Source organism: Hemicordylus capensis, chromosome 2, assembly GCF_027244095.1.
Source record: "Hemicordylus capensis ecotype Gifberg chromosome 2, rHemCap1.1.pri, whole genome shotgun sequence".
NCBI lineage: Eukaryota > Metazoa > Chordata > Lepidosauria > Squamata > Cordylidae > Hemicordylus > Hemicordylus capensis.
In genome coordinates, this window is record NC_069658.1 from 223,431,138 (window position 1) to 223,455,261 (window position 24,124).

Here is a 24,124-nt window from a genome sequence, read left to right on the forward strand (position 1 = left end):
ACCTGACTGTGGTGCTGGCATTTCATGTGGCTTGCAACTTCTGCTCCTAATAATTTAGCCATTTCCCCACAGATTCATTAAGAAACTGACAAACTTCTTCAGCAGACAATTCTCAGCTTTCAAATGGCTGTTTTAGCACAAAGAGTGCAAAAGGAAAGCTTTGAAAAACCATGGAAGGTCAGTAGGGAGGTTGGGTGAAATTACATGATACTGGGGCCATTCACATGACCTACCAGGCATGTGGGCGGGCAGGTAAGGGGAAGGCTTTGCAAACGCCCCCCTCCCCTGAACATTCGAAGACTGATGGGAACATGCTCTACACTCCCACCTGATCCCCATTGCTCTGCAGCATGGAGCAGAGTGGATCGCTCTGCGGCCAGGACTGGTTGTCCTGGCCTCTGGGCATCCCACAGTGCACCACATGCCGAACACAATGCACTGGGGGATTCCCCCACGGGACGGCCACTCTAGGCGCCCATCTCTGTGTCAGTGTGGGCTGCAAGAGCATTAGCACCCTCAACCTCGTTCAGCACTGGGTTTGGCACTGCAGCATCGCTGGGATCTGCATGGATCCCAGCGTTTCTCACAAGCAGCCCAGTCCAGGCTTGGCTACCTAAGCCAGAACATGGCTGCTCATGAGAACAGCCTCACTGTTTTACCTCTCCATCCACAAGACACAGGCACTCCCAGTCCTGTGTGTACACACACACACACACACACACACACACACACACACACAGAGACAGACTTTCCCAAGCTCAGAGATAGGTCAGGATCAGATCAACATGCTCCAGAGAAATACCCCGGTTACCAAAGTTCAGCCATTTTTCATTGGAATCATCTGTATTCATTCATCATCTGCTATTTTTGGTGCCTGTCAGTCTAATTATGTTGCCCTAATTATTTCTATTTAAATTGTTTTAGTTGTGAAACAACTTAAGGAGAATTATTTAAAATTCTATTTGAACAATATTCCAAAAACAGAATTTAGCCTAAGATAATTAACTCATGATATAATTATCTTAGACTAGATTCTCATTTTGGAATAAGAATATTGTCGTATTAACTGATAATTGTAAGCCACCTTGGAGGCTTGAGAGTCAAAAAGCAAACCTTGCTGTTCTTTAACACTCTGCTGTGTCACCTTTGTGATTGTTCGGAGTTTTCCTATTTTTATCAGGAAAAAATGGATTTGAATAGTTGCAGCTGAAGAATAGTTCTGTGTAACTAGAAAGCTGATGCTTCCAGTATTGAAAAACTGGCAGCCCCACCCAAGGGTTCACCTGTGTTGTTTATTCTGCCATGGTATCTGGAGGAAAGGATAAACTGTTTAGAGCTTCACAGTCTAGAAAAGAGACAAAAGCTGTGGAGCCTAAAAGAGGTTTGTACAGTTAGGTATGGAGGAAATGGAAAATAATTTTCTCCCTCTCCATCTACCCTGGTAATAGGAATCAGGTTAACCAGTGCAAATGATGGGCAGAAGATGAAGGGCAAACAAAAGAAAGCACCTCTTCACACCACACAGCATTAATTTGTGGTGCTGAACATAGGAAGCTGCCTTCTACGGTCAGAACTTTTGGTCCATTTGGTCCCAAACTACACTGACTGGCAGCAGCTCTCTAGGATTTCAGACAAGGGTATTTCTCAGCTCTACCTAGAGATGCTGCCAGGAATTGAACCTGGGACCATCTTCATGCAAAGCAGATGTTCCACCGCTGAGCTACAGCCCCATCCCCAACATATGAAGCTGCTTTCTACTGAGTCAGACCCTTGGTCAATCTAGTTCAGTTTTATCTACACTGACTGGCAGCAGCTCTCCAGGGTTGCAGGCAGGAGTCTCTCCCAGCCCTACCTGGAGATACTGCCAGCAATTGAACCTGGGGCTTTCTTCATGCAAAGTAGATGCTCATCCACAGAGCTATGGCTGATACTGATGAACATGGGAAACTGCCTTCTACCGTGTCAAAACATGGGTCCATCTAAATTAGAACTGTCTATACACTGACCGGCAGCAGCCGTTCCCACCCGTACTTGGAGATGCTGCCAGGGACTCAACCTCGGGGACTCAACCTGCCAGGGACTCAACCTTCATACCACCCTATACCTGAGTCAGGACCTTGGTCCATCTAGCTCAGTATTGTCTGCACTGATTAGCTGCAGCTCTCCAGGGTTCCAGACAGGGTCTCCCCCACCAAACCTGGATATACATGATAGAGGTCTATAAAATCATGCATGGCGTGGAGAAAGTGGAGAGAGAGAGATTCTTTTCCCTCTCACACAACACTAGAACCAGGGGTCACTCCATGAAATTGATTGCCAGGAGGTCTAGGACCAACAAACAGAAGTACTTTTTCACACAACCCGTGATCCACTTGTGGAACTCTCTGCCACAGGATGTGGTGACAGCCGACAACCTGGATGGCTTTAAGAGGGGTTTGGATGACTTCATGGAGGAGAGGTCTATCAATGGCTACTAGTCGGAGCGCTGTGGGCCACCTCCAGCCTCGGGGGCGGGGTGCCTCTGAGTACCAGTTGCAGGGGAGCAATGGCAGGAGAGAAGGCACACCCTCAACTCCTGTCTGAGGCTTCCAGCGGCATCTGGTGGGCCACTGTGCGAAACAGGATACTGGACTAGATGGGCCTTGGGCCTGATCCAGCAGGGCTGTTCTTATGTTCTTATATATCAGCTATGCACCTGGAGATTTCTGCATACAAAGCAAGTATGTGCTCTACCACCAAGCTGAATCCATCACCACAAGATGTGATGAGGGCTGCAATGGCTTTAAAAGGAGTTACAAATATTCACAGAGGAGGAGGAGAGGCTATCACTCCTGATTGCAAAAAAATAAAATAAAAATAAAACCAACCCAAAACAAAACATGAACCTCTGTATGCAGGGGCAGTCTACCACTGAGTACCAGGTGTTAGGATCAAACAACAGGGAGGTTTGTTGCTGTCATCCCCTGTTTGTAGGCTTTCCATGTGTACCTGGCTGGCTATGATTGAAGAAAATGAAGCTGGGCTAGCTAGATCCTCCTTGATTGGATCCAGCAGGGCTTTGGGGGTTTCTCTTATGTCCCCAATTTCAGTCTGCAAATTTGCTTTGGTTTGGTTCAGTTTAGCCAAACAGCCAAAACAAAGGACTGGCACAGGATGCAATATCCTAGCTGCATCTAAGGCTGCCAGCTCTGAATGGAGCTATTCCTGGAGATTCCCACTCCCCCTCCAGCATTTTGTACAAGATCAAGCCATTAAAATCTCCAGGATTGCTTTCAAGGGTCACCTTGCGACTCCAGGCTAATCCTGGAGATTGGGGAGGAGAGCTGGTCTTGCAGTAGCGAGCATGAATTGTCCCCTTGAGAAGCAGAGTCTGTCCTGGTTTGTATTTGGATGGGTGACTCCATGTGAGCTCTGTAAGATATTCCCCTTAGAGATGGCAGTGTAGCTTAGTGGCAGAGCATCTGCTTATATACAAAAGGTCCGAGGTTCACTGCCTGGCAGAATCTCCCACTGGCAGGGCTGAGAGAGACTCCTGACTGAAACCTTGGAGAGCAGCTGCCAGTCAGGGCAGACAATATGGAGCCAGATGAACATAAGACTAGCCCTGCTGGATCAGGTCCAAGACTGATCCAGCCCAGCATCCAGTTTCCCACAGTGGCACACCAGATGCCTCTGGGAAGCCCAGAAGCAGGAGATGGAAGCATGCCCTCTCTCCTGTTGTTGCTCCCCTTCAGCTAGGATTCAGAGGCCTCCTGCCTCTGAGCCTGGAAGTATCCTAGAGCAGCCATTGATAGACCTGACCTCCATGAACTCATAGGAGCCCCCTTTACAGCCTGTGGCAGAGAATTCCATAGATTGACTTGAATTTAATTCCAACTAGAAGCCCAGCAGAGGAGAGGAAGAGTCCATCTGCTTCCCATCCAGTGCTGCCTGGGGTGAGAGACCAGGTGGGTGCTGTTGGCTCCTTCTGCTGCTACCTGCCTATTCCTGCTTCCCCGTGGGGCTGCTACCTGCTGCCTCTATGTAACATCTGTGGGGAGTGTGTACAGGACTGGGATCATTTCCTGAGTGACTCAGCAGTTCCTGGGGTCACCTGCCCAGCTTTGGGTCTTATAGGAATGCTGCCTGTTGCCCCTTTGGGGGAGCCACATCCCTCGTGGGTGTGTATAGGAGAGTGGGTATTTGGGTGAGTTGAGTTTTAATGTGTCTGGGTCTGTCTGGAGATGGGGAGACAGGGGATGTATCTGCTGATTATGGGGCAGCTATTCCAGTGGTGGTGGGGAATAGAAGAAGTAATGTTGACAGGTCAGCAGGCCATTGCAAGGGAAGAGCAATCAGAAATTTAATTGCTGTTCCCCCTTCCGGCTGTCCTGCCAGCTCTTTGACCTTGGAAAGCAATGCCAACCACCCACAGAGCCTCGTCTTGCTCCTTTGTAATGCCAGGTCGGTCCAGAATAAACCTGAAATTATCCGTGATCTGATTCTGGATGAAGGGGCCAATCTAGTATGTATTACAGAGACTTGGCTGGGGGAGGCTGGTGGCCCAGTCTGGTCCCGGCTTCTCTCTCTAGGATACTCTGTTGAGAAACAGGCGAGGGGGTGGGGGCAGGGAGGGGGAGTGTGGTCTATAAGAACAATATCTCCCTGACCAGGATACTTGTTGAAGTGTCTGGCATGCCTGGAGGCAGTCATGGGCTGGATGAGGGATAACAAACTGAAGCTGAATCCAGATAAGGTGGAGGTACTTATTGTGTGGCGTCGGAACTCAGGAGACGATTTTGATCTGCTGGTTCTGGATGGGGTCACACTCCCCCCAGAGGAACAGGTACACAGTCTGGGGGTGCTTCTGGATCCAAACCTCTCCCTGTTGTCCCAGGTTGAGAGGTGCTATTTTTCCAATATGCCAGCTGCGTCCGTTTCTTGAGATGAACAACCTCAAAACAGTGGTACATATGCTGGTAACCTCTAGGCTGGATTACTGCAATGCACTCTATGTGGGGCTGCCTATGTACATAGTCCGGACACTACAGTTAGATCAGAATGCGGCAGAGAGACCAGATTACTCCTGTGTTGAAAGAACTGCACTGGCTGCTGATACATTTCCAGGCAAAATACAAGGTGCTGGTTATTACCTATAAAGCCCTAAACAGCTTAGGCCCTGGGTATTTAAGAGAACATCTTCTTCGCCATGAGCCCCGCCGCCTGTTAAGATCATCTGAAGAGTTTGTCTGCAGCTGCCACCAACTCGTCTGGTGGCTATTCGGAAACGGGCTCCTCCATTGCTGCCCCTGGGCGTTGGAATGTGCTCCCTATTGAAATAAGAGCCTTCCCATCTCCGCCAACTTTAAAAGACACATTTATTCATCAGGCTTTTAATTAGATTTATAGTTTTAATATTTTTAATATTGGGTTTTAAATTATTTTAATTGTTAATTGATCTGATGTTTTAAATGATTGTAATTGTAATCCTCCCGGAGACGCAAGTTTTGAGCGGTATAGAAATATCTTGTTTTAAATAAACAAACTAGCTTAACCTGCACAGAGCTTCTGCACGGTAGTATTTGATTTCTCCCCTCACCTCCTGCCACAGCCCTCCTCACCTCAGAGCTCTCTCCACCCTCACCTGAGCCTCACTCCTGCTCCTCCTCCTCCTCCTCCATCCCGTTGCTTCCATCCCCCTCACCCCTCTTGGTCGTGGCTGCAGCGTTGCTGGCGCCTATTGGCCAAGCTCCAGCCCACTATCCCCAGAGACCTCTCCACCCTCACCCGAGCCCCGCTCCTGCTCCTCCCCACAGGAGCAGCAGCAGCAGCAGTTGACCGGGCCCTTCCTTCCTGCCGCCTCTGTTCCCCTCAGGCTGCTGACAGTCCCAGGCCCGTCCCTTGCCTGCCTCCCTCCCTCCCTCCACCAATGGCATTGATAACCCCAAATATCAGCAGTAGTTGACTGGGCCCTTCCTTGCTGCCAGTTGGCGCCGCCATGGCCACTTGTTCCCCTCAGGCCACTGACAGGCTCAGGCCCATCCCTCGCCATTCCTTCCTTCTTTCTCTCTCCCCCTCCTTTCTTTTCCTCTCTTTCTCTTTCCTCCACTCACTCTTCCCCTCTGTCTTTCTTCCTCCTCCCTTTTTTTCTTTTTTTCTCGCTCTCCTTTCCTGAGTTAAAAGATCTTGTTCATCTTGTTTCCTCATCTAATTCACACAACGGCAGCCTCCTTCTCCTGAAGGGGCTCTTTCCCCCCTCACAACCCCTCTCTTCGCAGACCCCTGCCCACCCTCCTTATATAGAGAGAGATTCCTCTCCTCTACGGTCAAGAACATCTTCCAACCAGTAGGAGTTGCATTTCAGCTGACATTAGCCATCACAGGCTCCTCCTCTCTATCTGCATATGGAACCCCACTGCCCAATCACCAGGGTGTTTCTGCTCACAAACTCTTGCGAGAGCTGCCACACACAGTATTTTGGATACCTCTGCTTGGCAAGGACAGCCGGACCCCTTGGCTCTCATACTAAACAAAGTAAGCTTATGACAACCATCCAAATAGCCCCGCCCCCGCTTCCATTAAAAAAATATAACTGTTTATTGTGTGCTTTAACATGGGGTTAATTCATAAGTGCTGGGGATTCATTCATTCATTCGATTTCTATACCGCCCTTCCAAAAATGGCTCAGGGTGGTTTACACAAAGAAATAACAAACAAATAAGATGGATCCCTGTCCCCAAAGGGCTCACAATTTAAAAAGAAACACGAGATACACACCAGCAACAGTCACTGGAAGTACTGTGCTGGGGGTAGATAGGGCCAGTTACTCTCCCCCTGCTAAATAAAGAGAATCACCACATTAAAAAGTGCCTCTTTGCCAAGTTAGCAGGGATTCAACACTCTTATGTCATGTCTGGATATGATTATTATTAAAATATTTATATACTGCTTTTCAACCAAAAAAAAAAAAAAAGCTCTCAGCCTAGTTTACATAGCAAAAGATGCACAAAATGGTTCCTTTCCCCAAGAGTGCTCCCAGTGTAAAAATAAACAAGACGTTCTGGCAAGAACTGACCTGCCTACTTGCTTTTCACTACAATCTTAATTGATAATTATCATCTTCACAAGTTGGCCCACTTCCACCTCAAATATTCACGCAACCACCATCTTGAATTGGGGCTGATGGCATCTTCACAAACTATGCCATTGCGATGTCCCTATGTGTCCCTACAACTGTACCCAATTTGGTTCAAATCAGCCCAGGCATTGCAAAGCTGATCACACACACACACACACACACACACACACACACACACAAATCTGGGTGATCTCATAAGCTTCTATTCTTTAAGGAAAGTAGGCTAAAAAGTCACAAGGGAAACATCAGTTAAAGCTGCTTGAGGGATATCATGCTGAACTGAATACTTACTTACTACTATCATTCATATTCCACTTGTCAATGAAAGGTTTATCAAAACAGTTTACATACAAATATGAATACGACAAGTATTTTTATACCGCTTTTCAACTCAAGTTCCCAAAGTGGTTTACATAGATATAAATAAAGATGGGTCGCTGTCCCTCAAAGGGCTCACAGTCTAAAAAATAAACATAAGATAGACCCCAGCAACAGCCACTGGAGAGATACTGTGATGGGGTTGGATAGGGCCAGTTGCTCTCCCCCTGCTAAATAAAGAGAATCACCGCTTTTAAAGGTTTTTAAAAGTTGCCTCTTTGCTCAGTTAGCAGGGGACTTCTATCCAAGAAGAAGGAGAGGGGGTGGATTTGCTCTCCCTCTGCTAAACAGAAGACCCTGCTTTGAAAGGTGCCTTCCTTGTGCCCAGTTAATTCTCAAACTGTGTGTCACAAGAGGGCCTAAAAAAGGTTCTCTGCCATGGGCGGAGCTATAATTGGGCAGATGGGTTCAAAGAATCCAGCTGCTCAGCTCTGCAAGGGAGAGAACAAAGAAAGCACCCAGACAACAACAAACCCGGCTGGGAAAGCCAGTGGTCCTTCTGGGTGCCTCTGTGCCCCCTGCCCATGACATCACAGGCAGGGGGTGTGGTTGGCACTTGTTGCAAGGGGCCTCTGAGGGTGAACATGAGCCCACCCTCCCCTAGCTACACACCTGTTCCCTGCCCCAAAGGGCTAAAAAGAAATACAGAAGAGGCTCAGCAATGATCATGGGGAGGGGCATGATGTTGGGCTGGATAAGGACCCTTGCTCTCCCTCTGCTAAACAGAAAAGAGCCCCCACTTTGAAAGGGGCTTCTTGGCCCAGTTTGCAGGAGTTTCACTTCAGCCACCATCCACCCATTCGGAGCACTGGCAGAAGGCTGGCAAGGTCTTCGTGACCCTGCAATGTGGTCCCTTCAAATATACCGGGAAGCATGTGCATAAAATGGCAGTTTCAAGCCTAACGGATTTATCGAAACACAAACATTTGTGGGCCAGAGTCCACGTGGTCAGATACATGAAGTGTTATATGCCATTGGGCTGTATCTATTTATGCAGGCTGCTGGCATTTCTCTGCAAACACCTAATTACAGGAATTTGCCTTATACAGAGTCTGCTCCTTGGTCCCTCGAACTCATTAATACACTGACAGGCAGCAGATCGCCAAGGGCTCAGGCAAGGGTCTCTGCCAGACCTACTGGGAGATGCTAGGGAGTGGACTTGGGACCTTCTGCATGCAAGCAGCTGCTCTACTACTGAGCTATGCCCATTCAATAAAGGTTACAGAAGAAGCTGCCATATACTGAGTCTGTCCCTTGGTCCAGCTAGTTCAGTATTGTCTGCACTGACCGGCAGTAGCTCTCCAAAGTTTGGCTGGAGACGCTCCCAGCTAGGGAGTGAACCTCGGACCTTCTGCATGCAAACAGATGCTCTGTCACTGAACTACAGCCCCATCCCCTAAGGGGAATATCTTACAATGCTCACATGTAGTCACCGGGGCGGAGCCACCATTGTGCGAATGGGTTCAAAGAACCCAGGCCACCAATAAAAAGGGCCGCCAAGGCCCGCAGGGGAGCGTGGCTCAGGCTCCGGAAGAGCTCAGAGCGAACTCCCTCCACCCATGCCTGGGCTCAGGAGAGCCGTGAGCGAGCTCTCCCCCGTCCATTTCAGGCAGTGTTTGCTGCCTGACAGCCTTTATTTCCCCCTCTCTCCTTCCAGCAAAGGAGAGAAAGAGAAATAAATGCTGTCAGACAGCAAGCGCTCCCTGAACGGGGAGAGCTTGCTTGTGGCTCTCTGGAGCCCGGGTGTGGGGAGTTCGCTCGGGGCTCTTCCGGAGCTTGAGCCATGCCCCCATGCAAGTGACATCACATGCACAGGATATCACTAGTGGGGCCACTGGGTGCGGCCAGCTCTGCACCTGGTAGTCACTCATCCAAATGCAAACCAAGGCAGACCCTGCTTAGCAAAAGGAGGCAATTCATGTTTGCTACTGCAAGATTACATGAAAACACTGACCTGCTCACAACACCCGTAATTGGTGCTAATGCTATCTCCTGAGCAGGTACATTGTGCAAACTTAACATCTGTGGTGTGTGAGAGAGAGGGAAGCCTTAGCCCACAGTCCCATTCTGGATGCTTAATTGGGCCTGGGGGTTTCTCTCCCATGACAGCTGTTCAATAGCAATAGCAATAGCACTTACATTTATATACCGCTCTATAGCTGGAAGCTCTCTAAGCGGTTTACAATGATTTAGCATATTGCCCCCCAACATTCTGGGTACTCATTTTACCGACCTCGGAAGGATGGAAGGCTGAGTCAACCTTGAGCCCCTGGTCAGGATCGAACTTGTAACCTTCTGGTTACAGAGCGGCAGTTTCACCACTGCGCCACCAGGGGCTCTAGTATTCAAACTAGTATTGTGCAGCTACAAGCTAATAAAGCAGTAGAGAGTAATGGTTGATGTTTCAGATGGGTCACTCTACTTTCACCTAGGAGACCTTGACAAAGACACAGGGTAAGATACCTGAAGCTCTTGCAATGCATGGTCTTTGGATCAGGGCTCAGGGTGTCATTAGGGGATGTGGCCCATGGAGGTGGCATCCTATTAGCCACCTCCTTCTCAATTGGGGTGGAGGTGGGTAGTCACCTCTGCTGCTGTTCTAGCAGCATGAAGAGCTTCTCTGTCCCCTTCTTAAAAGGAGACTTTAGCCCCCAGAATTGCACTTGTCTCCTCAGGTTTCCTTTTGAGTTTAATTTTCGGGGGGCGGGGTGGGGGGCGTAGGCCCTGGATCTTTTAAGTACTTAGCAAAGCCCCTGCTTTGGATCCCCATGTTGCATATTATTAACAACGACGATAAATAAAATGGCCCCCAGTCCCGAAAGGGCTCACAATCTAAAAAAGAAATATAAGACAGACACCAGCAACAGCCACTGGAGGGATACTATGTTGGAGGTGAACTGAGCCAGTTACTTGCTTTCCCCCTTCTAAATAAAAGAATCACCACTTTAAAAGGTGCCTCTTTTCTAAGTTAGCAGGGGCTATTAGCCCTGCTCTCAATAAAACAGGATCTGCCTATTTTCCTGGGGAAACAGTTTTGATCAAGAAAGTGACATACAGGAGGGCGAGAAACCCCCTTCCTTGACACCACTGTGCTAATCCAATTCTGGCTTCCTCTAAGGGTTTTAGATGTTTTTTAGAAATGAAATAAAAAATGGGAAGATCAGATCACAGATCTCTTGCATTCCATCTGTTTGGGCCCTGAGGCTAACGTTCGGTGCATCTGGCTCTCATCCATTTCAAGCTTCTGCCACAATAAATTGCTTAGTCTTTAAGGTGTGAGAGGACTCTTTGTTCTTCCTGCTGCAAGACAACACTGCTAGCCCTCCAGAAAATGACAGCAGGTCTGAAAGAATGAGGGAGTAACGTGCATATATCAACCGTTCTCAGACTTGGGTCACTAGATGTTGGACTACAATGCCCATCATCCCCTTTAGCTGCTGTGGCTGGAGATGATGGGAGTTGTGGTCTAACAACATCTGGGGACCCAAATCTGAGAACCTTTGGCACAGGGGTCCACAAATTTAGTCTTTTTATATAAAATATAGGACCCCTATGTTTTACTAGCCAGTCAATATTTGTGGTTGCCACCAGTCTCTTCTCTTCTCTCAGATCCTTTCCTGATACACAGGCAGAGATCTTGAATGAAGTGGGTTTTCTCTCATTTGCAATGGGACGTGGAGACAGTAAGCAACAGGCAGGGTGAGGGGCTCCTACTACTGCTCAGAAAGGATTCCTGCTGTTTCTTACCTTCTCAAAAATGGCAGTGGAAATGAGACCCCTGGGGAGGAGATTTGGGTAGTGCTGCTCACCAGAGGCATAGGGTCTGGTTTAAAAGTGCAGAGTGTGTCTTTCAGAGCTATTTCCCCAGTTCATATCAATATACCAGGGTCTGGTTTAGGAGTGAGGGTCAAGGGAGGGGGTAATATATTTTTTTTTGGTAAATTTGCAAAAAAACCAAACAAACCCAAAAACCCATTACTCCCCCCATTGCCAGGCCCACACTCTTAAATTGGACCCTGTTCTGTGGTTATGTTGATAATATGAACTGGGGAGATAGCTCTGAAAGGCAAACTCTGCACTGGATTAAGAGGCACTCGTAATCCAGACCCTGTTCTGTGGGTATTAGATCAATAATATAATACCTACATTATATTGGGGGTGGATTTTTGAGGGCTTCTCCATGAGGCCAGGAACCAAAACAAAAACCGTGGCTGTCCCGGGAGAAACGGGGCATTTGGCGGATATGGAGACGGCTGGGGGCACTCACCACTGGAGAGCTGGCAAGTGGATTTGTAGATGCCTGCCTTGGCATATGTTTATCTAGAGAGAAAGGGATTCATTTCTGGGTAAATTTGAGGTTAGCCTACTTTCCAAATGGAAGCAGACTGATGAGACAACATGCCCATGTGTGTGTCCATGAGTCCCCCTCAAATAAATTTCGTATTTACAGTCCGATACAAACCAGATTCACAGCATATGGGAGGGGGTCCGAGGGAACCCTGACTGGCAGTACTTTTTTGCCAGTCCACAGTCTCTATTCAAGATGGCAGCAACCGAGATATAGACAACACTGTTAGCATAACTGCAGTTGGGCATGGGGATTCTAAGAGCACAAGCCACCTCTGGGCCCACCATCCAAATACAATGGATGTGGGTTCATACCATTTCTGCTGCATTTTAGAATGGCTGTTTCCTTCACTGGGGCTGTGATGTTTAGAGAATCAGATTAATCGATTAAACATATTTTGATGCATTAAAGAGCTTTACAGATTAATAGAGCACTTTAAACAAATTAATACAAATACTTGTAAAAATGGTGGATCACAAACTCTGTCACACAGAGATGGGAAAGGAACTGAAAGGTGCATAGCACAGCACTTTGTAAAAACAAAAATCGTGGTTTTATTTATTTATTTTTAAAGAAGTGAACAACAGGGGATTACTAAGGCATTGGCTCTGCTTCAGGAGCAAAAGCAGCTATGGGCCAAGCTAGACATGACCCTAAGGATGCACTTAACTTTTATTAATTTTTAATTGCTTTTTATTTTGTGTCTATTTTATTGATGCCGAGAGCCTCCCTGAGCAGTAGTGTACTGGAGGGGTGGGGTATAAATATTTTAAATAAAATAAACAAATAAGTAAATTTGTAAGTGCATGGTTTCTTTGTGTGTTTTAAAAAAACTTAAATAGCAGCCAAATTTGGCCCTCTATGGACAATGGGGTGGGGGTGGGTGGGGCTTTGCCTCTGTCACAAGCCCAGTCCTTAATGCCCCCCTCCTCATCCCACCCCCTGCCAGGGCTGCTGTTGGCCAAGGTGGGAAAAGGCTTCCATTGGTTCCCTTGGTGCCAATCAGAACTCTCCTCCCTTGCCAAATAGCTGTTGTGGGATGGGGGTAAGGGGTGTGCAGTCCAGACTGGGAATGCATCAGACACAAAGGTTATTCTTTGTCTTCTAATTTAGAGCATGTCAATAGTCTTTTCAACAAGGAGCTTCTCAAGGCAGTTTGCAGAACAAAAGGAATGAAAGAAAGAATAAGGAACTGTCTCCAAAGGGCTTACAGTCTATAAAGAGACACAAGGACACCAGCAACTGCCATCAGGAGGGACACTGTGCTGGGCTGAATAGGGACAGTGACTGCCCCTGAAGAGAGTCCCCAGTTTTCAAGGGGGCAGGGGTGTCGGGAGCTCGCTGGTGGCTGGGGTGCAAGATCTGCCGGAGGGTGGAGTCCACATGCTAGTGCGCATGCACACAGTCAAGCCATACCTCCTGCATCAATATCAGGGGCAAGGGGCGTGGCCACTACAGAGGGCAGGGTTTTGAGTCCCACCATGGAGTCTCCTCAGTCAGCAGTTTGTCGAAGTGCTGGCAGGAAGCTCCTTTCTCTGCCTCCTCGGAGATTCAACAAACCCCACCACGGATTCCTGGGGGTTCATAGAACCTCCTTCTGCCATGGATTCAATGAACCACTGACTGCAGAGACTCCATGGCATGGCCAAGTGGCCCATCTCCGGTACTGGCCACGCCCCCTGCACCAGACGTCAACATAAGGGGCGTGGCCTATGCCCAAGAGAGGTCTGTTCAGACCCTCTCCTAATCCCCCCCCCATTCAGTGTTTCATTTCTTTTTCTGCCTCTCCCAGAGGCGGGGAGGGGGGAGCATCAAACCAGCTGAATTTCAACAAAACATTGGCTGGACAGGAGGGGGCTTACTTTGGGCTCCCAGCTGGCAAGCAATCCATTTGCCAGCTGGATGCAGAAAAGGGGCAAGGGGGTTCCCTGGAGAAGGGGGAAGGGATGCCATGGCAGCCCCCCAAACCCTGGCAGCCCAGGGACTTCCATCCTCCCTCCATTGTCTCCACACACCTGCATGGGCGATTCCCAAACTATATGACCCAAGAGGGTCTAAAGATGGCTCCCTTCCCCAAAGGGCTTATAATCTAAGATGAAACAAAAGGAGGACTCCAGCAATAGCCAGTGGGAAGAATGCTGTGCTGAACTGCATAGGAACAGGAGCTTTCCTTCCTGTTAAAGAGACAAGAGCCCCCACTCAAAAAAGTGCCTCTTGGCCCATGTAGTGGTGGAGAAAGGCCCTCTTCCCACAGTGGTCAAGATTCACAGAGTTCTGTTCTGGCTGCTAGCCCACATTTTAAGAAAACAAAACAAAACTGACATTCACTTGCAAAGTACATGCTTAAAGGAATGACTAATTTAACTCTAATTCTCCATACTCTGGAGAAAAATTCAGAAGAGAATTCTGGGAACTTCCCAAAGGTGCAACCAGATTCCATTGCTAGAGAGGATTCTCCTAGCGGCAAGAGGGAAGTAAAATGAAATGACAGAGGGATGGAGAGGTTCCTTCCAAAAACAGGGGTGTCTTTGGGATTGCTTTCAAGGTTCACAAGCCCCGGGAGTCTTTCCCTCCTCCTCTGCCACCCACAGCCTCCCCCGCCAGCTGCAGCTAATCTTAAATTCTGAGCAAGGGTGGGCCTCCGTGCACAAACCGCGTCTACTCGACTTCTACCAAGGAGAACTCACAGTTTGTCCCTACGAGAAGCACAGCAGTTAGAGAGAAGGGAGAACAACAACAGCACGTTATTGAGCAGAACGAGGCCAGAGGAAACACAACAGCAACAAAGAGAAAAGCAAACCCGCGACAAACACGGCAACCGGAACACGGATGCACACAGAAATCTGTTGGCACAGTTTTACTGGCACAGCGGAGGGAGAAACTCAGATCCTTCGGGATGCAAGAACTGCCAGTGGAACTCCAGACTGTCTTGCAATACAGATCTCTTAATTTAGCATTTCTGCATTAATTTAGATCTCTGCATTTCTAGCATCTTTGGAAAGATCAAACTGATCACAGACAGTGGTCCTGCAGAATTTTCTGGAAAGGGGTTGGTTTTTCAAGAGAAGCGCCCCCATTTTCCTTCACTGAGAGGAGCACCCCATCAGTGGAGCCTTGACCAACACTGGACTGTATCCAGGGGCGTAGCTATAATGGAGCGGATGGGTTCAAAGAACCTGGGCCCCCCAGCTCCTAAGGGACCTCCAGCTCCTCTCTTCCCTATTTCCCCTATTTCCTTCATTATCTCTCTCACTCCAAGGGGCTGCCATGGAGAGGGGTGAACAAGGGCCCCCTTTCCTCTAGCTATACCCTTGACTGTACCACATTTGTACCAGAAGTGGTACAGTCCAGGCACAAACTGCCCAATGGTATAGTCCAGACACAAGGGTTTTCTGGGAAATAGTTTAATTTACTAGAGAACTGTCCTTGTTTTCCTTCACTGGAAGGAGCACCCCATCAGGGGAACCCCAACTAGTAGTGGACTGCACCACTTTTGTACCAGAAGTAGTACAGTCCAGACAAAGAAAGACACTTGAGAAGTCTCATGGAAGAGTTAGCAACTGGAGTTGTGGGGGGACCCATTTCCTTGGATGGCCAGAGTATGCCTGCAGGCCACAATTGAACCGACATGAGCAGAGCAGAGAATTTTGAGGGGGGGAAATATTAGCCATCCCTAGCTTGATTTGTTTGAAGGAGCTGTGTTTCTTTCAGCTGCACCAGGGCACCAAGAACCCCAAAGACTGTCACATGTTCCCCACTGCCCACCCTGCCCAGAGTGCGGAGAAACCAACCCTACCTCTCGCAGACGCGCACTGTCCAGGCAGCGATGATCCATGAGGAGATGCTGAAGACCAGCAGGACAGTCCCTGGGCAGATGGTCATGAGGGTCTTCATGACAAAGCGGGTGTTGAAGTTGATCTTGTTGAGGGCTCCGATGCTACGGGACGAGGCGTCAGTGAAGAGCTTGCTGTGCAGAAGCATCACCCGCCCGATCAGGTAGAGCCGCAGGAACATGGGGATGGAGAGGATGATGTCCACGTCGGTGCTGGCCTCTGAGGTGGTGTAGGTGAAGGCCAGGCGGGTCGTCCAGGTGAAGAAGTACTGTCCTGGGATGGGGTGGATGGCACAGATGAACAGCTCCAGGGTGATGAAGAAGATCCTCTGGTAGGTCATGGCGATTCTCCAGTCATCGGCACCATTGTCCACCATGAACAGCTGCAGAGAGAAGATAGAAACAAGTTACAATATGAAGCAGTCAGCCCCTTCCTAGAATCAGAGAATGTTAGAGTGGGAAGGGACATCAGACGTCTTCTAGTCATAGCAACTTAGGAAGCTGCCTCCTACTGAGTCAGATCCTTGATCCATCTAGCTCAGTGTTGTCTACATTGATTGGCAGCATCTCACTAAGATTTCAGGCAGGAGCCTCGCTCAGCCCTACCTGGAGATGCTGCCAAGCAGTGAACCTGGGACTGCTGAGCTATGGTCTCATCTAAAGGTAAAGTGTGCCGTCAAGTTGATTTGGACTCCTGGTGCCCACAGAGTCCTGTGGTTTTCTTTTGGTAGAATACAGGAGGGGTTTACCATTGCCTCTTCCTGAGCAGTGTGAGATGATGCCTTTCAGCATCTTCCTTAGCAAATGAGATGACTTATGCTTGCTACCACAAGATCAGTGGTCCTCCCTGTTACCTTGGCCTTTGGCAATCGAGGGCTACTTATCTTTTGAGGCATGACATTCAGATTTAGAATGACTAGAAACGGCTACAAAATCAGTCCCATTTGAATTTGTTTCCATTCCTGTCACAAGGGATGCAGCCCAGAAATGAGAGGCCTAAAAATAAGAGACTGCAACAGTGGTGCATATACTGGTAACCTCCAGGCTTGACTACTGTAAGGCACTCTATGTGGGGTGGCTTCGTACGTAGTCCAGAAACTACAACTGGTACAGAATGTAGCAGCCAGACTGGACTCTGGAACAACCCAAAGGGACCATATAACACCGATTTTGAAAGAATTGCACTGGCTGCCAAAATATTTCCAAGCAAATTACAAAGTGCTGCTGGTTATTACCTATAAAGCCCTCAATGGCGTGGGTCCACAGTACTTAGAAGAGCACCTTCTTTGTCATGAACCCTGTCGCCTATTAAGATCATATGGAGAAGTCTGGTTACAGCTGCCGTCGGCTTGTTTTGTGGCGACCCTGCACTGGCTCTTCTCTGTGGCTGCCCCAGGGCTTTGGAATATGCTCCCTCCATCTCTGTTTGCTTCTAGGAAGACCCTCAAGATGTACTATGATTTCCCAGGCTTTTAACTGAGATTTTAAATTGTTCAATGTTTTTTATCTTCTGAGATCGTTTTACTTGTTTTGTGAATGTTAACTGTTTTCATATTGTTTACAGTTGCTATGTTTTTAACTTTGAACACCGCCTAGAGATGTCAGGCTATATAGAAATATGATAGATAGATAGATAGATAGATAGATAGATAGATAGATAGATAGATAGATAGATAGATAGACAGACAGCATGGAAAGAACTGGAACACCATTTGGGAACCTCTGTTTATTTTTCATTTTACTTCATTAAGTAAAGGCCCGCCTGCTGCCTGTTGTGTGCCCCCTAACCTGTGGAGCTGTGGCTGCTGTTCTGTGGGGGTGTCTGTGTAGGACTGGAGCCAGGTTGAGTGAGTCAGCAGTTCCTGAGGACCTCTGCCCAGCCTAGCCACCTTTCTGGGCCTATATAGACTGCTGCCTGTCTGTTCGAGGGTGTGTGTGTGTTCCATTTAAAAAAATTACTTACTGCCTGGTGAGGGCAGTGGCAGCCACAGGGGGTTCTCCGGAATCCCCTTCCCCCTCACTGCCCCCCCCAAGTCTCCCACAGGTTCTTTTGGCCCATTTCGAGGCCATTTTGGCCCTCTGTGAACGTGCAGCAGCCTGAGGTTCTTTGCAGCTACAGGGAGCACTACCCCACCCCGCATTTGCCACCTCCCTTCACAGGTGGTGAAAATGCGCGAGCATTCTGGCAATTTGGAGAAAGTGAGAGGGGAAGCCTTCTGAAACACGGGGAGGGTGTTCCTCTCTCATCTCAAAATCTCTCCTTGGAACTATGCTGCAGTTTAATGCAATGTATTTCCAAGGGGACAGAGGTCCAAAATGGCTCCCATCAGAAAGAACGCCACCATCAGTTCTGTCAAAAAGGTTGTGGAGTGGGGAGGAATGAGCCAGGGCTCCAGCCTCCCAAAACTGTGAGCACTCAGCTCTGCTTTCTGTTGCTGGTATAGGAACATAGGAAACTGCCATACACTGAGTCAGACCATTGGTCTATCTAGCTCAGTATTGTCTTCACAGACCGGCAGCGGCTTCTCCAAGGTTGCAGGCAGGAGTCTCTCTCAGCCCTATCTTGGAGAAGCCAGGGAGGGAACTTGAAACCTTCTGCTCTTCCCAGAGCGGCTCCATCCCCTGAGGGGAATATCTTGCAGTGCTCACACATCAAGTCTCCCATTCAGATGCAACCAGGGCAGACCCTGCTTAGCTATGGGGACAAGTCATGCTTGCTACCACAAGACCAGCTCTCCTCTCCTCTGCATGTATGCAGCCAGCCTCTCACACTATCCCTGTTATTATTTTATATATGCATGCCATTTTTCTTCCTGAGGGAACTCAAACTGGCTTATGCGTTCACTCACTGAGGGAAATCAAAGTGGAACACGAGCCAGCTGAGGTGGTCAGTACCATCTCAATGATGAATGCTCATTGTGACCTTTGACAAGGTCGACACCCCAGAGACGGGAAAGAGGGGACAGCACTGAAAGACTGCCAGCTTGCAGCTGGTTCTCATCTTTTTATTGTCCTGACTATCAGGCCTGCAGCAGCCAATTCTGCAATAATGTTTTCAAAGCTTTAAAAAGTTTTAAAAACACAAAAAAACCCTACTATAAAAATGTTAGCGAATCTGTTAGAGGAATCAAAATGAAAACGGGCAGGAATGTCCTCCAAAGTCCTCCATGGAGAGAGGACACACATTTGTTCATTGTTACCCTAACCCTAAACTGACCCTAATCCTTTGCTCTGTGCAAAAAATGACTGCAATTTTGCCCTAACCATCTGGGGGTAGGGCAGAGGTGTATCTAGCAGAGAGGGGACCATGTTCACCCCTCTCCCCAGTAGCCTCTCAGAGTGAGGGAGATAATGAAGAAAATATGGAGGGGTGGAGCTGAGGGGCCCTCAGGTTCTTTGAACCCATCTGCTCAATTATAGCTACACCCCGGGGTCGAGATAAAGCAGGGGGAGAGCAACTGGCCCTATCCATCCCCAGCACAGTGGCTGTTGCTGGTGTCTGTTTCTTTTTTAGATTTTGAGTCCTTTAGGGACAGGGATCCATTTTATTCATTTACAGGTGAAACTCGGAAAATTAGAATATCGTGCAAAAGTCCATTAATTTCAGTAATGCAAATTAAAAGGTGAAACTGATATATGAGACAGACGCATTACATGCAAAGCGAGATAAGTCAAGCCTTAATTTGTTATAATTGTGATGATCATGGCGTACAGCTCATGAAAACCCCAAATCCACAATCTCAGAAAATTAGAATATTACATGGAACCAAGAAGACAAGGATTGTAGAATAGAACAATATCGGACCTCTGAAAAGTATAAGCATGCATATGTATTCAGTACTTGGTTTGGGCCCCTTTTGCAGCAATTACTGCCTCAATGCGGCGTGGCATGGATGCTATCAGCCTGTGGCACTGATGAGGTGTTATGGAAGACCAGGATGCTTCATTAGCGGCCTTCAGCAATTCTGCATTGTTTGGTCTCATGTCTCTCATCCTTCTCTTGGCAATGCCCCATAGATTCTCTATGGGGTCAGGTCAGGCGAGTTTGCTGGCCAATCAAGCACAGTACACTGTATACTTTTCAGAGGTCTGATATTGTTCTATTCTACAATCCTTGTCTTCTTGGTTCCATGTAATATTCTAATTTTCTGGGATTGTGGATTTGGGGTTTTCATGAGCTGTACGCCATGATCATCACAATTATAACAAATTAAGGCTTGACTTATCTCGCTTTGCATGTAATGCGTCTGTCTCATATATCAGTTTCACCTTTTAATTTGCATTACTGAAATTAATGGACTTTTGCACGATATTCTAATTTTCTGAGTTTCACCTGTATTTATCTCTCTGCAAACCGCTTTAGGAATTTATGTTGAAAAGCGGTATATAAATATGTATGGTGTTATCGAATTATTGTCGTGGTAACAAAGCTGTATGTGCAACAATGCTATCACTTTCCCCCCATCTCGGGGTGGGTGGGGGGTGGTAGGTGTTGCCAAAAATCACGATGAGCATTCATCCCCCAAGATGGTACCGGTGGCCAAAATGTGCAGGCCTGGCTCAGGGACTATTACAGCGATGTGATGATTAAAGGGACAGCAAATCAAGCACATCCTAACGAAGCGCTTGCAGAAGGACATCATGATAGTGCAAAGCTGTTACTTGCGCTACATCCGGAGCTTGCATTCCAGACTGGCCTTGAACTCCTTCAAGCATGCTTGTGCCAGTGCACCACACTCACCTGGGGCATGCCTCAGGTGTTTTGCCCGATTGTGCAGCTGTGCAAATCCCTGGGTTTGTTTTTGTTTTTTAGCATAACTTTGAGATCTTCTGGTGCTGACGCAACTTTGTTCACTACACAAGGGTGTAATGAGCACAGTTCGTTAGTCAGGATGTCAACCAATGAAAAGCAGTTATCAGGAGGCTCCCCAGGAGCTTTCCCAGACAGCAGGCTTTCCTTCGGGTTTTCTACAAAGCTTTACTGTGAGCTCGAAATTGCCGCAAAAAACAGACGCAAAAAGTGGATTATTTTTACCCTGAATATAAATCAGGCTACATTCTAACATACAATGAAAAACTGTAATTGTGTGTGAAGTGCTCCCCAATAGCTCACAGGGACTTTGGAGCAAATTTGGCTGATATGTAAACACACACCTTCCATCCCAGAGGAGATGTGAGCACTGCGACCTCTAAGGCATGCACATGTGCGCGCGCTCACAAGTTTTCTGATGTCCACTCAGTTAATTCTAGATCCCGCTCAGACTGAATTAGGAAGGCCCCACTCTGAATGCATGTGCGCACACAGTGCCTTGATATTGTTGCCCAGAACAAAACTCGTTTCGCACAGAGACGAAAAAAATAAGAGAGACTACTGGATGCGAAATAAAAGTCCAGTGTGAAAAACTTCCTGGTGAGTCACTGTGGAAGATTGTTCTGTGTTTCTCAATGGCCTGCATTGCTATGGGGTGGGCAAAAGCCCTCTGGACCACTTGCCCCTTGATGCTTGACTTTAGGAAAGGCACACTGCCGCCTTCTCCTCCATACTCTGATTCCTAAGTGACACTGTGAGGGCCCATGAGCGCAAAGCATCGAATTCAGATCTCTAGTAAAAAAAACATTCCCCTTCTCCAGTGCCTGATGTCTCTATGGTTACAATTTCTGAGCAAATTACAATTTAAGCCAAGGATGGTTTGACCCATCCTTCCAGCTGTTTTGGGACTACAACTCCCACCATCCCTAGCCAGTAGTCGGAGATTATGGGAAATGTAGTCCAACATCAGAACCAAAGCTGTGCAGCTCTGGCTCAGGTCTTGTTCTCCTAACAAGCTGAAAGATATCTTACTCCTCCTTTTCAAACTGGGATTACACTCCTTCCATCCCATCTCACCCATTGATTCTTTGGTTCATTTGGTGAAAAAGTCCCATGGTTCAATCAGCTTAAAACCCCTGAATGGGTTGACAGGCATAGTAATACCTCGTTTGATTTTGCAAAATAAAACTTGGGCCAATCGAAAAAGGAGGATTATAAATCATTCGTTAGAACAGCATAAGTGCCTGTAATTTAAAAGACAGAAACATAGGAACATAGGAAGCTACCGTATACTGAGCCAGACCTTCTAGCTCAGTCTTGTCTACACAGATTGGCAGTGGCTTCTCCAAGGTTACTGGCAGGAGTTTCTCTCAGCCCTATCCTGGAGATGCCGCCAGGGAGGGAATCTAAAACTAGACGCTTTCCTCCTAAGGGGAATATCTTAGAGTGGTCACAGGCAGTCTCCCATTCAAATGCAAACCAGGGCAGACCCTGCTTTGCAAAAGGGACGACTCATACTTGCTTCCACCAGACCAGCTCTCCTCCCACCAGGCCAGCTCTCCTATTTGGCATGCAGAATTTGAGTTTCCTTGGGTCCATAGTTTGAGATAATTTGAAGCACCAGAGATAAACCACACACAGGCAGTCAGGCTCCCAACTCCTCCTCTGTAGCCCCCTTTCAGTCTGTTCATGAAGGGCATCGCAAGGTTAAAGACTTTCTAGGAATCTGACTCTAGAGACGACGAGGCCCATGAATGCATCCATCCAAGGTGCACCTGTTTCCCCTTGAAGACAGCTGCTTCCCCTGCCATGCCGCCTCCGCCTGCAGCAAGTTTCTCCATGTCCAACTGCAGCCCGTAATGACGTTTTAATGGAAAAACTCTCATTGCTGCTTAACCTCCCAGCGAGCTGGGACCAGATGCCTGCGAGGTATCGCAAGCGGGCGCCGCAGCCTGGTGACGGATGTCTCGAGTGGCTTCTGCGACAGCTGGGACCGCTCGGCTGAGTAATGGCTGTAGGCTCCAGCAGCTCCAGAGTCATGGCGGCCCCATCTGCTGCTCCATCTCCTTCGCACCAGCATCTTTGGCTGAAAAAAACAGGCCCCCCCCCCAAACCGCCACTGAGGCTTTGTACACCTGTATTATTAAAACTTGCTCTCTCTCACTTGTCTGTCTCATATCGTAGGAACATAGGAAGCTGCTTTATACCAGGTCAGACCATTGATCCTTCTAGCTCAGTATTGTCTACACTGACTGGCAGTGCCTTCTCCAAGGTTACAGGTAGTCAGGGCCAGATTATGGCATGCCTTAGAAAGTCCCATACTGTTGCAAAACAGGTTGGAAGTTCTGTACATGTGCATCACTCACTGCTCCGGCCTCTGCCATGCTGTTCATAGTTAAGAACATAAGAACCGCCCTGCTGGATCAGGCCCAAAGCCCATCTAGACCAGTATTCTGCTTCACACAGTGGCCCACCAGATGCCTCTGAGAAGCCCGCAGGCATGAGGTAAGTAGAGAGGTGCACAAATTGATTTTTTTTAATTCAACTTGTGCCCAAAACAATCACCCCTGATTTGTTTTGTGTACAAATCTACCTCACCAATCACCCCAGATTCGATTTGTATTTGATTTGATTTGATTAGGATTCAGATCAATTCAGACCACTTAACAAGGTCATAGGAGCACCAAATGTGGCTGGTAGGTAGGTCCCCATGGGTGCCACTGACCAACCAAATTTCAAGGCAGTGGGACACTTGGTCGATTTTTAATGAATTATTTTAGTTTTTACTGATTTTGAACATTTCTGCCACAGGAAATAATGGGGATTCGATGTTGCCATATCCTAACCCTAACACGGATCTCCAGCTTTCATTTTTTAAAAAAAGCTAAGCTCTAGCCCTTGTAGAAGTGGAGTTATGGAGCAAAATGTGCAGTCATTTTTCAAGTGTTTGGATTCTTTGGTGTATAATAACATTTCCTCATAATGAATCCCTATAAGCATTCATTGCACACCTTCATTTTTTTCTGTTCATTTTGACTTTCATTGGACAGTGCCAACTGTCAACTGTCAAGTGCCAACTACCCCCCCCACACACACACACACACACCTGCAAGGCAGTGGGGTACTCATTTTAATTTTTAGGAATATTGAAATGTTTAGATTCTTTGGTGTCAAATAACTTTCCCTCATAATGAATCCCTATGAGGATTCATTATATGCCTTCGTTTCTTCTGTTCATTTTGACTATCACTGGACAGTGTCAACTGTCAACTGCCATGTGTCAACTACATCCGCCCCCCGACACACACACACTGGGGTACTCAATTTATTTTTAGGTATTTTTGAAGTGTTTAGATTCTTTTGTGTCTTCATTACACATCTTCATTTCTTCCGTTCCTTTTGACCCTACTGCTTTGCAGGTGGCGGTGGGGAATTAGTGGCACCCCATGTTCCAACTACCTCCCAACCCACAAGCCACTGGGTACTCAGTTTATATTTTAGGAATTTTTGAGGTGTTAAGACTCTTTGGTGTGTAATGAATATTCATAGGGAATCATTATGAGGAAAGGGTATTAGACACCAAAGAGCCTAAACACTTGGGAAAAAATCGTAGAACATAAACTGAGTAGTACCCCACTG

The 24,124-nt window shown here is 47.6% G+C and overlaps 1 protein-coding gene across 5 annotated transcripts in view; it reads right to left on the reverse strand.

Annotated features, from left to right (window-relative positions):
* Positions 1–24,124, reverse strand: part of KCNN1 (potassium calcium-activated channel subfamily N member 1) — a 196,360-nt gene that overhangs the window by 59,307 nt on the left and 112,929 nt on the right. For all 5 annotated transcript variants that reach the window (XR_008317264.1, XM_053300638.1, XM_053300637.1 and 2 more), the window contains exon 4: positions 15,640–16,058. Coding sequence is in view for 4 of the 5 variants with exons in the window: in XM_053300638.1 (XP_053156613.1) it covers positions 15,640–16,058 (419 nt within the window). In the remaining variant the exon portion in view is untranslated. The remainder of the gene's footprint in view (positions 1–15,639; positions 16,059–24,124) is intronic.